The 13,555-nt window shown below is 38.6% G+C and overlaps 1 protein-coding gene across 1 annotated transcript; it reads left to right on the forward strand.

Annotated features, from left to right (window-relative positions):
- The first annotated feature begins 1,965 nt into the window (after positions 1-1,965).
- Positions 1,966-12,914, forward strand: LOC125488237 (intersectin-2-like). Its single transcript, XM_048621171.1, has 6 exons — positions 1,966-2,051; positions 5,772-5,893; positions 6,477-6,583; positions 8,019-8,202; positions 9,688-9,786; positions 11,277-12,914. Exons 2-6 carry the CDS (start codon positions 5,801-5,803, stop codon positions 11,553-11,555), a joined length of 762 nt encoding a protein of 253 aa, XP_048477128.1. The 5' UTR covers positions 1,966-2,051; positions 5,772-5,800; the 3' UTR covers positions 11,556-12,914.
- Positions 12,915-13,555: the final 641 nt, after the last annotated feature.

Genomic DNA, 13,555 nt, shown 5'->3' on the forward strand with positions numbered 1-13,555 from the left:
TATGTTCCATCTCATTTCCCTCCCCTGGAAGGAGGACAGAATACCAAGGATCTGTAAGAAGCTGTGGTTGTGAAATCTTCAAGGTAGGAGTCTAGCACAATTGGGGTAACTACAGAAGGGTCTGTATGCTGTCTACCACAGGGAGGTCATTTCAAATGTCCTCCTCAATCGCTGCTCCCAGTAACTGAAAAGCTCCTGGAGTCACAATGTGGAATCTTTCCATCAAAGATATAGAGGACATTGCACTTCACAACAAGAGGGTCTGGAGTCACATGTAGGCCAGACAGGGTAAGGATGCCAATTTTGCACTCTAAAGGACAGTGAACGAGATGGGTCTTCCTGACAATTGGCAATGGATTCATGGTCATCATTAGACTCTTAATTTTTATCAAACTCAAATTCCACCCTCAAATCGCTAAAGAAATATCACCAGTACTGGCTCTGAAAAATCCTACAAGCACACTGGCAGGATAAGTGCTCCAATATCAGATCAATGTCTGCAGCATTGAAGCACTGCCTCTGCCCAGTCAATGACATTGGGCAGGCTACATTGTTTGCATGCCAAACATTAGACTTGCAGTTCAAGCTCTTGACTCTGAGCTTTATCATGGCAAGCAGTTCCCAGGAGGATAGAGGAAATGTTTCAAGCTTGTCCTCAAAACTTCTCTGAATAAATGTAACATCCAATGGATTTTTTAAGGAATTTCTTATACAAGACCACCTAAACTGAAAGAGGAGCATTCACGAAGATGCCAAGCATTTTGTGCATTCTAACAAGCCCAGACAGAGGCAAATGTCTGAAAAACTAAGTGTACCATCCACCCACCTCACCTTACACCACCTGCCCCAAAGTGTGCGAATCCAGTATTTGACTATTTAGTCACCGCAGGGCCCACAACTCTAGTCATCTTCCATCTGAGGGACTGCATAAGAAGATTAAGGTGGTTCTGTCAAATTAGTTGTGATCTATTACAGTGCTACAAGTCATACCTTCCACAAGCATATTATGGTGCAGGTGTAGGATGCACAGATAAGAGGTAGGGATACTGAAAAGGCAAATAGATTGTCCCAAATGACTTTGACATTCCTGGATGTCACGACTTCATCCTTCCAGGCAAGTGTTAACAATTTCCATAATGTCCCTGATGTGAAACACAGATGGAAATTGCTGGAAAAGCTCGGCAGGTCTAGCAGCATCTGTGGAGAGAAAGCAGAATTAACATTTTGGGTCCTTCTTCAGAACACCCTGATGTCCCTGATATGAATCTCATTAATGATGAGGCTTTGAGGAGTCATAAGGTGAGGCACTTGTTGCAGAGTACCCAACATTTACCTTAACATGTAAACCTCAGTATCTGAAAACTGAGAAAATGTAAGGTGAATTTGTACCTGAACAGTTCTGTTTGAATGTGAAATATGAAATATTTCTTACCGATAGAAATTTTAAAAAATGCTAAATGAACACATGCCCAAGTTAAAGTAAATCAGCTGATAACAATTGGTTTTTTTGTTAAAAATATTAGTTTATTTAAAGTGCAAAACATGCAATTAAACTAAGCAATTGACTTTAAAGATACTAGTCGATTGTTTCACACATGGAAGTCATTGAATCTGGAACACTGAAAGAATAATCATGCCTTGTAGTAATTTTGAAGTGGTAATTTTAATCAAAGATTATCACAATAAAAAGTAAGTATTGAGATACAGAGTTTAAGATTTTTTTATATCATGATATTTGTAACAGTTCAAATCAAAACATTTAAATAGCAATTGTTTATTTGTTGAGTTGTCTTATTTTCAAATGAATGAACAGCCTCACCATGTCACTTGATCTAAACGACACAGGCACATTGTCTAGAAAGTAAGAATAGCTCTGTGGTAATACTGAGGAGTTCATGGCTTTCTGTTCAGATCAGTCGATGATTTACATTTGCATCAGTAATATTTAGACTTTAATATTATGCCCAGTTCCGATCACCAAACTGTGAGAGTGCCATGTAGCATTGGAAGCAACAGAGAAGAATCTCATGACTGATCTGAAATAATAAAAGGTTTGTACTATGAAGAGCAACTGGAAAAATGATAGTTTTTCAGTCTGGAAAAGTGGTATTTGAGAAATAGTCTTGTAAATAATATTAGATGGGGAAATGAACACATTGCTTCAAATTATTGTGATTTCAGCACAAGGGGAAACTGCTTTAGTGGAGGATAATTCTAAAATTAGTATCACAAAGTTCTTAACACTAGGTGACCTGCATGTGGATTACACTTCCAGACAGAGTGGTGGAGGTGAACACTTAAAATCATTTAAACAGCAGTTAGATACTGCAATTGGAGATTATGTAGTCTTTTTGAATGGAAGAATTAAGATGTGCTAAATGTCTGTCTTATTGTAATCATTTTGATATCTAGTGAATTCAGAGTGTTCATCTTTCCATCACGATAATGAGACAAAGGAAATATTTTGTGTATCAAAATAAATCTTCATAGTCATGTGAGGAGTTGGCTTCTATGATGACAGTTTTGATTATGTGCTCAGTTTGTAATTACTGGTATTGAGGAGCAAATTAAACATGAACACTGACTGTTCATGGCATGTTGCAGTGTGTCATCTTGATATTTGGTTCTATCCAGTGACAAATGGCAACTATAATAACTTAAAAATGCCAAATACGAATCTTTGAAATATTCAGTTTTGATTGCTTAGATTCCTTCAACACAATATGTTTATTTATTTTGTCCCACTAATGACTATTTACTAAACCATGTCTTTTTAGTAGAGATGGAAATCTAACCTTGGATCATTCTCATGTGGCACATTACTTATTTTTCAAAAACTGCCAAGTTTAGATTTTCTGCAAATTCTATATCATCTTTGGTAATAGTTCATGCAAGTATTAGATGAAATTTATCTTATCAGTCTAAGTAGGAATTGGACTAATTACTCATTTTCAATCCATGTAATGAGATCATGACCTACCACTGGTTATCACTGACAATAAATTTATATATTACGATGCGCAGAGTATTGATTCTAACAGAGATCTGTGCTGGATAAGTACTCCATTATCAATTTCACAGTAAGGAAAGAGTATACTTTGAAGCTATTTTATAGGCAGTTCTGCAAAATCTCCTCCTTTGAGAGTTGCGCAAACCGGGAAAGTATGCAGGTTTTATTACTTTATATCTCATCCTTTTAGACTCTAGACATAAAACAATTCTCCACCTATTTACAAAAGCACAAAAATATTGATTTGGGTCACCTTTGATCTTTCCAGCCTGTAGTTAAAGTGTTTTCCCTTGAGAGAATTTGAAAAAATCTTCAAGTCAAAAGAGGCTTTGCCCTGAACCTTCTGGTATGTTCCATTTGCAGGTTAATTTGCAGCTTTTCTGTGATAGCACAAGGACTGGGTGAACAAGAACAATGACTAATAGGTGTCTGCATGCAGGCTACCTCCAGCACATGCATTTGCTGGCCTTTGCTGCATTGTTTAAGAGGGGACAGAAATTATTTGGGGTGAAAAGATATCTCATAGTTTAACAGGGTGCTTATGAAATACAGCATGCTCAATAACGGGGCCCTCTATAATGTCTCCATAAACGGTGAGAGCCAAAATTACCAAATAAAATGGCAAAGATATTTGCAGCACTACTTTACAGTTTTAGTGGTGAATAGGGGGAACTAAGAATGCAAAATACCAGTAAAAATCGTGAAGTAGCATCTAATAAAAATAGAATTTGACTCATTCATGCACTGTAAACCATTAGCTCTAAAGAATGGCCTTTAAGTATTACTTTGGGATCCAAAGCCATTGTTTTAGTGGAAGGCTTCAAAATGTCTTTGATTCTGTGAAAATTGTGTTTAAGCAATTTAGTGGAATTCTCTGAGGAAGGAACGGATTGTAGATAAAGGAAAACTTGTGGATATACTGTACATTTTGAAAAGCATTTGATAAAGTTATTGAAGAAAACAAAAGCTTATGGTGTAGGAATAGTGTATTGGCATGGATAGAGGATTGACCAGCCAACAGAAAACAGATTAGCACTTTCTGGAGTGGGTCATTTTCTGATTGGCGAAATGTAATGAGTGGTGTGCTGCAGGGTTCAGTTTTTTTTTACAATTTATAAAAGGTCTGAAAGTATGATCACTAAATTTGCTGATGACACAAAGCTATAAATGTTGTAGAAAGGGCATAAGGACATTTACGATAGATGCAAAACTTTTTGTACGAGAAGGTCACAAATATTTGAAACTCTCTTCCTCAAAGTGCAATAACAATAGCAAGGGGGCAGAAGGTTAATGGGAAAATGAGAATGTGGAGTTATCAGATTGGTTGTGTTTTTATCAAATGATGGAACAGGCTCAGTTTGTATGTCTTGTGAAGGATAAAGTTATTCTCATAATGTGAGTTTTGCTGACAATACAGAACTTATCACTGATCGCTAGTTGCTTTGAGAAGCTGGTTTGAGGATGTAACAGGCAAGGTGAATAAAGGAATGTCAGTATTGTATTTAGATTTATAAAAGAATTCAATTAGGCGACACATAAAAGTTAAGAGGTTGTGGTGTTCGGACGGTGTATTGCCATGCATAGAGGATTGGCCAACAGACGGGAAACAGCTGGTCAGGATTCTCGACCTTTACATAATGAACTGCCACAGGGATCAGTGATGGGGACCTTCATCCATAAATTTATGATATATGTAATGATTCGGACAATTTTGGTCTCCTTAAGAAGAGGTACACTTGCATTTGAATCAGTTGAGTGTAGGTTCGCTTGGCCAATTCTTGTGATGAAGCGGTTTTATTTGAGGAAAGGTTTAGCAGGTTAGGCTTACATTAGAATTTAGAAGACAGAGAGGTTATCTTGTTGAAACATTTAAGATTCAGAAGGAGCTTGCTTGACAGGGTGGATGCTGAGAGGATGTTGTCACTCGTGGGACTGTAAAACTGGGGAATGCACTTTAAGGTGTCTCCCATTTAAGTTAGAGATAAAGTGGAATTTTCTCTGAGCGTTGTTAATCTTTAAAAGTCTGTTCCCAAAAGCAGTAGAAGCTGGGTCATTGAATATATTGAAGGCTGCGTTAGATGAATTTTTGACCTACAGGGGATTGAACAGAGAACAGGAAGACCGAGTTAAGGCCACATTACGTCAGAAATGATTTTGTTGAAGCATTGAATCGTCTGCTCCTGCTTTTTATGATCTGCGTTGAAGTGCTGCAGTATCTTTGTAAAGATTTTGTGGTACTCAGTGGCTTGTGACACCACTTCTGACAGAAAGTAAGAGTCAAACTCTTTGGCGTGAGATTTCAGTCAATTATCAACCATGTCTGATAAGAATGTTAGGTTTCCTTCCCTGAGGTGCACGAACAAACGAGATGGGTTTTTCTGTCTATCCAACAGCTCCTTGTGAGCTAAAAATCCAAATGTTAGAGCACTGTCTAATCGTTCAAAATAATTATTCAGAAAAGGATTAACAGAATAAAGCAATTGTTATTTTCTTTAGTTCATTTTTCTAAAGTGGATGATAAATTGGAAAATACATTCTTGCAATCCCTGTGAAGACGAACAATCAGCTGCAGGAGCAATTTTTTTTAAGTTGATCATTATATTTTGAAAAGATCCCTCAAATTAAAAATATGATAACACAAGTAAATAGATTTTGTTGGTAGCTTCTGAACTTTATAAAATGCTTTTGAACTTTATAAAATGTTTTTGGACATTGAATTGATGCATGCAATTTAGTCAATAATAATCTCTTAACCCTGCAGGGTGTGCTGACCTCCAGTCCCTTGATACCATGCTACCTATAGAAAGAAAACGTCAGGGTTATATCCATGAACTGATTCAGACTGAAGAGAGGTACATGGATGATTTGCAGCTGGTTTTAGAGGTAAGCACTGACTGAACTGAATAACCAATATATTTTATAATAATTTAAGCAAAGAGTCATTCTGAAGCTTGAGTGCATGTTCCACAACTGTGTTGAGTGTCGAGTACAGTTCAACCATACTGTTTTGTAAGAATATTGAATAATATCTGGACAGTAATACTTGCAGGAAAGGAACAAAAGAAGGGAAAAATCCAAAAGTTTTCAATGACTTGCCTGCAGCAGCTTAAAACTGAGAAGCCAGGCAGCAACTCTCTCTCATCTGAGGATGGCACACAGTCAAATAGAGGAATTCCATGTAACAAACTAGTTGATTAAAGCAGCTAAATGAAGGAATGATTTTAATTGCCAAGTTCACTGTTATATCATTTTGCAATCAAACATCATTGTGTAGTGCCAGTCTGCTTTTACTCAAAATAATCATCTCTCGAATTGCAAATTGAAATGTTATTTTTTGTGAGGGTGGGCATCTGTTTTTATTTACTGGAAGAAGTGAAGAGTTACATGATCAAAGAGGAATTTGATCCCTTCAAAGTTAAACTTTGCTTGTGTGCTTGAAGTATGTATTTGGATATTCCTTTTGTAGGTTTTTCAGAAACAAATGGCTGAATCCAGGCTTATGACAGAAGCTGAGCTGGGAACAATCTTTGTGAACTGGAAAGAACTCATTATGTCCAACACCAAGCTGTACAAGTAAGCGTGCAAGTGTTTTTGGCCAGAGAGTCTTGTCTTGTTCAAGTCATGCCTTCCTTTTCATTATGGAGTGTGTTCTTTGATGTAGAGTCATGAACATTTTACTAATTAGAGCAATAACTCTTTCATGCTGTTAGAATTATTGGCCTTGAGTTTCTGCTGTGCATACAGTCAGTAATCAGGAGATGCAGTAGTGTGGTGGTAATGTCATAGAGTTGTACAACATGGAAGCAGACCTTGCGGTCCAACTCATCCATGCCGACCAGATATACTAAATTAATCTAGTCTTATTTGCCAGCATTTTGCCAATATCCCTCTTAAACCTTTCCTGTTCATATACCCATTCAGACGCCTTTTAAATGTTGTAACTATACCAGCGTCCTTCTCCTCCTCTGGCAGCTCATTCCATACACTCATCACCCTCTGTGTGAAAAGGTTCCCCCTTAGGTCCCTTTTACATCTTTCCCCTCTCACCTTAAACCTACGCCCTCGAGTTTTGGACTCCCGTACTCTGTGGAAAAGACCTTGACCATTCACCCTATCCATGCTCCTCAAGATTTTATAAACATCTATAAGGTCACTCTTCAATCCTGGCAACATCCTTGTAATTTTTTTTTAACCTTTTAACAACATCCTTCCTACAGCAGGGACACCAGAATTGAAAGTGGTATTCCAAAAATGGCCTAACCAATGTCCTGTGCAGCCGCAACATAACCTCCCAACTCCTATACTCAATGCACTGACCAGTAAGGGCAAGCGTACCTAACGCCTTCATCACTAACCAGTCTACCTGTGACTCCACTTGCAAGGAACTATGAATCTGCACTCCAAGGGTCTCTTTGTTAGCCGCCACCACCACCACCACCGCCCTCTCCCCACCCTGTTGTAAGAGAACATAACTTGTTCTCACAGTGGAATAGCCTGATGGTCATGCTGCAAGTGGTTATGGTCAACCCCAGCAAGATTTCAATTGGAGCTAAACACGTGTGAATAGGGAAATAAAGTATTAATTCTAGCCACGAAAATTCCATTCAATATAACATTTCAATTTAGACACAGAGGATTTGTAATACCGGAACCCTCATGACATTCATGGATAGAGATGTAAGAGCCATCATGAATTCACGGTATATTCATGAGCATCACATTTGCATGGAGCACCGGGAGATCTTGTCTCTGAAGTAGAGACTTTAGCAGGAATTTGCCATGTTCCACGCAGGATCAGAAAGGATCAAAGATTTCCAGATAAGGCTTTTTAAAATGTGGTTAGCCCAAAACCAAGATTTTATTTCTTTTTTTAAGTTAATGTTTCTGCTTTGTTTAAAGTCATTGTATCATCGTGACACAACAGGAGGCCAATCAGTCCATTGAATCCATGCCATGTTTAGCTTGGGTTATACGATGAATGCCAGACTCTTGTTAACCTTGGTTCTAGGGCACTTCGTGTGAGGAAGAAGACTGGTGGGGAGAAGATGCCAGTGCAGATGATTGGAGATATCTTAGCTACAGAGCTGTCACACATGCAAGCCTACATCCGGTTTTGCAGCTGTCAGCTAAATGGTGCAGCTATCCTTCAGCACAAAACTGATGAAGAGCCAGACTTTAAAGATTATCTTAAGGTTTGTAAAAAGTATTTTTCTTTGTCTTTGAAAGAAGTTCCAAGATATTTTATGTAGCAATTGCAAGCCTGGTTTACCAGCCCATATTAAAGTTAAATTTTGGCATCTAAGTCCCAGGGGAGTATTATGCTTTCTTGCCTATAAGCAATTAGTGAACTTTAAAATTAGACTGCTGAAATACCTTTATGAAAGCGAAATACTGCTGATACTGGAAATCTGAAACAAACAGAGAACGTGAAAAACTCAGCTGGTCTGGCAGCATCTGTAGCCTCTGGATTATTAGTCCAATGCCGTTGTGTCATCATCTCTCCATTCTCAGTCTTCCAGTATCATGCTCATGCAAACATTATTTTTGTATGCCAACATGCACATGCTAGGAAACCCAGATTTTTCTGCATCTCAGCTCTGCAACCTATCATCATTTAGATGATATGCTTTTTATTGTTTCTGCCAAAGTGGATAATGTCACACTTTCTCACATTGTAGTCCATTTGCCAGATCTTTGCCCACTCACTTCGCCTATCTATGTCCCTTTATAGACTCCTTCTGTCCTTTTCAGAACACAACCAAATGCAACATTTCCGAGTTTGCTGACAACACAAAACTGGGTGGGATTGAGAGTTGTGAGGAAGATAAAGGAGACTTCAAGATGTTTTCAACAAATTGCATGGGCAAACAATGGCAGTACAGTGTGGTTAAATGTGAAGTTACACACTTGTTCTTATAATTAGTCAATGAAGAGCCATGTGCAGCAAGCAATTAGAAAGGCAAATGGTATATTAGCCTTCATTTCAAGGGATTTTGAGTTCAGAAGTAGGGATGTCTTACTGCAGTTGTACAGGGCTTTGGTGGGATCATACAATGGGATTGGTGGAATCATGCCTGGAGTATTGCACCTCCCTCCCTAAAAAAGGATATACTTTCCATAGAGGGAATGCAACAAAGGATCCCTAGTCTAATATCAGGGGTCCTATGAAGAGAGATTGGTTTAATTGGGCCTGTGTTACCTGGAGGTGAGAAGGATGAGAAAGTTTCTGATTGAAGTGTACAAAATTCTAATGGGACTGGACAGGCTAGATGTAGGAAGGATCTTTTCCCTGTTTTGTGGAGTCCTGAATCATGGGTTACAGTCACAGGATAAGGGGTAGACCATTTAGGACTGAGATGAGGATAAACTTCCTCACTCCAAGGGTAGTGAACCTGTGGAATTCTCTACCACAGAGGCCGTAGTGGCTAAATCACTGAATATATTCAAGAAAGGGACAGGTTTTTTTCAGATTTTAAAGGCCTCAAGCAATATGGGGAGAAAGCAGGAGCATGACATTGAGATAGAAGATCAGGTATTAATGGCAGACCAGTCTTGCAGGACTGAATGGCCCACTCCTGCTCCTAGTTTCTCTGTTTCATTTAAGCAATGCAGTTTATGACATAACAAATAACTAGAGTGTTGATATTTTTCAGTAACTTTTTAACTTTTCTCCTCAGAAATTGGCTTCTGACCCTCGATGTAAAGGAATGCCACTATCCAGCTTCTTATTGAAGCCAATGCAAAGAATTACACGTTATCCACTTATTATTAAAAATGTAAGTCCATTCTTGTAACTCCGAATGGTGCAAAATAAATTAATAGACTTTGTCTTTCAGCACTTTACACTGTGCTTCAAAAGCTGTTAATTATTGTAACTGTTTACATCTTTAATTGCTATTAAACCACATTTGAGATTTGTGTATTAAGAAAGTTTACTTTCGATAACACTATTTGACTTCAGCAGCAGAACCATGTCCAATCCAAGGACACAAGTTAAACTAACTTCTTTTTTTGATATTTACTTCATTCCCATTCTATAAGATTCACTTATCCATATATAAGTGAGGAGGTGATTGCCTAGTGGTATTATTGCTAGACTTTTATTCCAGTGACCTAGGTAATCTTCTAGGGACCCAGGTTCAAATCCTGCAGTGGCAGATGGTGGAATTTGAATTCCATAAAAATCTGGACTTTGGAGTCTAATGAAGACCATGAAACCATTGTTGATTGTCATAAAAACCCATCTGTTGGCTAATGTCCTTCAGGAAAGGAAATTGTTATCTTTACCTAGTCTGGCCTACACGTGACTCCAGATCCACAGCAATGTGATGGACTATAACCTGCCCTCTGAGCAATTAGGGATGGGTAATAAATGCCGGCCTAGCAAGCGATGGCCTCATTCCATGAATGAATAAAAACAAAATCATTTTCAAGAGCTGACACCCAGTATTTACTCTGATGGATCCACTCTCTTAATGGGAGTGGCTGAGTCATACACCCAGCTTTTGTGGATCCACTATTCTGTCCCAAAATAAAGGCACCAGATTGAGTAGCTGCAACCCAGAGAAACAGATGACAAATACAGCATCCAAACTAAACAAGTGCCAGAAAGCAACAACTTTATAAATAACGAAGTTAGGTGAGATCCATTTTTAAACAGAAGTTGATGGCTTATAAAATAGGTTACTGAATTGAAGTGAATAATAAAAGTGGATTGAAGAGTTACTTCAGTAAGAGAAGGAAAGTGATTGAAAATATAGGTAGATGGGTTGATATCAAGGAGCAGGTGATTGGCTCAAAGAACATAATAAGCTTTTGATGTTTGTAATAATGCATATGTCTATTGACCCCCATTGAAGTGCAGGTTTAGGGAGGGAAGCTGACATTTTTCTTCAAATTGCATTTTAAGCAGATGACTTAAGTTACTCATATCTGGGGTACATCAATATTCTGAATCTGAAAAATTGCTATTTGTAATTTATCAGAACTCTTTGGACTTAGTCAGAAGTACTTTGATGCTTAGATAGTCAACTTCAACTTGGAAAATAAATTAGCAACAAGTAAGTTTCACATTCATTTTATAACAAAAGAATCATACAAGGGTAATTTCTATGGAATATTTCTAGGAATACTTACTCTACAAAAGATTGTTAGTGCACCAATAAGAAAGATTGACAGTTGTGTCTGTGGTAATATAGTATCAAAGAAGGACATTGACTAGAAGATCTGACATTCAAAAATGTAATTTCTCGTACAATGACTGCAGATTTTGGAAAACACTCCAGAGATCCATGCAGACCATAACCATTTAAAGCTGGCATTGGAGCGGGCAGAGGAGCTGTGTTCCCAGGTGAATGAAGGTGTGCGTGAGAAGGAAAACTCTGACCGACTGGAGTGGATTCAGTCGCATGTTCAGTGCGATGGACTGGCAGAGGTGAGGATGCGTGAGTTGTTTTGTGGTTCTGCTGTCCAAATGATCAATTCCAACAACCACCTTGATGGGGATAGGCATGGATTTGACACCATTCAACACCACTCTAATTGAAAGAGAAAATCTTTTAGTTCAATTTGGCTGCGTCTCAGAAACATCAGAATAATGTACTTCTGTGATTGCTCCTGTCCAGCCTGCCACCTCACAATTGTGTTGTTCAGTGAAAATGAACACTTGTTTCTGCCTGAATTTATCAGGCAGCCTGCAGTTCCTCCAGTGAAACCAATGAATTTTATTTCTTGAAGGGGCATGCCTAGTGTTCCTTCTTTTCAATCTTGGCATTGAATACCTAACAATGCCTCCATGTTAGAAAATAATTAATAAGTATTTTCCTGATAATGAGTCCCTCAAAAACCACCTATGGTGAGTGTCATGAAAATCCAATTCTGCCAATCAACATAGGATCACCATCTTTTCCAATCCTGATAGAAACTGATGACCTTAAAAAAGAAATGGGACTTCCAACCAATGTCTAAGTGACTCAAGCGTCCACGTCAACTAAATACTATTTCGGAAGATAGCATGTACTCCAGACCAGAGGAAAGATCCCCATTTAACCTATAAACCAACTGAAAATCACCCTTACAGTTATACTTTACACTGTCCCTTAATTAATCTCTGTATTCTCCAGGAGTTAGTACAATGTTATTCTCTACTGCATAATTTCTACTTCCTGGACTGACTTTCACATTGAGGATTAAGTTGCAGATCCCCTCCTCTAGACAAAGCAAGGTGAATCTTCCAGCTTTGTTTCAACTTTCACGGACTTGGTCTCTTCAAGCCGAGCATGGGGGCTCCCACCAGTATGTTGCATGCTGAACAATAAACATTTGGTGTCTATATTTCTTCTTTGTCTGTTTCTGTGAATCTTGCAGACTTTCCTCTCTGTGAGGTTCATTGATATTTTAAGAAAAACCTGTAATCTGATCATATAATGGCTTCTAATGGACTTTTCCCTCTCAAAAATTATCTCCATGGCATTGTGAATCATGTGGGCCTTATATCCAGATAGAAATGCTAATTAGCATTAGACCCCAAGTTCCATTCTATTTTGAAATTGACTAGACATTTTAAGTTGTAACCATTTACAAAATTGACAGTCCTAATACCTCATTGTGACTTGAAGATGAACAGCCTATGCACTGTCGGTGTAACTGTCCTGGTCATTTTTATAGGTGTGAGCATCATTAACAAGGGTGGTATTTGTGGACCCTGCTCTGGGTCTTAGTTATGTAATATGCAAATGAGTGGTGGCAGAACAGTAGAGCCATTGGTTGTGGGATCATTTAGTTCTGTTTATGACATGCTGTTTCCTCTGTTTGGTTCCCAAGTAGCCCAATGTTGTAGAGTCTCAAGGTTGACACTTAAATTTTTCGGAATGCTTGCTGCTGCTCCTGTCAAAAGTAGAGCGTGGATATGCCAGGCCATGATGTTACAGATTATGGTAGCTGCTGCTGGTGACCCGCAGTGCCTCATGAATACTCAGTTTTGAGTTTCTGAATCGGTTCCGAATTTTATACAGAGGGTGATTCGCATGTGGAATGAACTTCCTGAGGAAGTGCTGGATGTGGGTACAATTACAACATTTAAAAGACATTTGGATAAGTATGTGAATTGGAAAGGTTTGGAGGGATATGGCCAGAAGCAGGCAGGTGGGACTATTCTGTTTCTGTGCTGTATGACTATATCCCATTTAGCAAGCAGTAATGTCACATAGGAGGGTCGGTTAGCTCATTTGGCTGGATGGTTGGTTTGCGATGCACAGTAATGTTGACATTTGAGGTTAACATGAAGGACTCTCCTCAATCTCTTCCCCTCACCTGAAGCATGGTGACCATCAGATTAAACCATCACCGGTCACCTCTCTTTCCTATTGAGAAAGCAGCCTTATGGTCCACTGGAACAATGGTGACTTTACCTTTTAATGCCACACAACATGACAGAGGATACAGAGATAGTAGGAACTGCAGATGCTGGAGAATCTGAGATAACAAGGTGTAGAGCTGGATGAACACAGCAGGCCAAGCAGCATCAGAGGAGCAGGAAGGCTTCTC

This window comes from Rhincodon typus, unplaced genomic scaffold (assembly GCF_021869965.1).
Source record: "Rhincodon typus isolate 14 unplaced genomic scaffold, sRhiTyp1.1 hic_rhity00000079, whole genome shotgun sequence".
Classification (NCBI taxonomy): Eukaryota; Metazoa; Chordata; class Chondrichthyes; order Orectolobiformes; family Rhincodontidae; genus Rhincodon; species Rhincodon typus.

Bases quoted from the DNA above. Each gene is read 5' to 3' on its own strand.
- LOC125488237 (XM_048621171.1), top strand. From the start codon at position 5,801: ATGCTACCTATAGAAAGAAAACGTCAGGGTTATATCCATGAACTGATT. The intron at 5,894-6,476 runs GTAAGCACTGAC...TTCCTTTTGTAG, and splicing joins ATTTGCAGCTGGTTTTAGAG to GTTTTTCAGAAACAAATGGC. The intron at 9,787-11,276 runs GTAAGTCCATTC...CAATGACTGCAG, and splicing joins ATCCACTTATTATTAAAAAT to ATTTTGGAAAACACTCCAGA.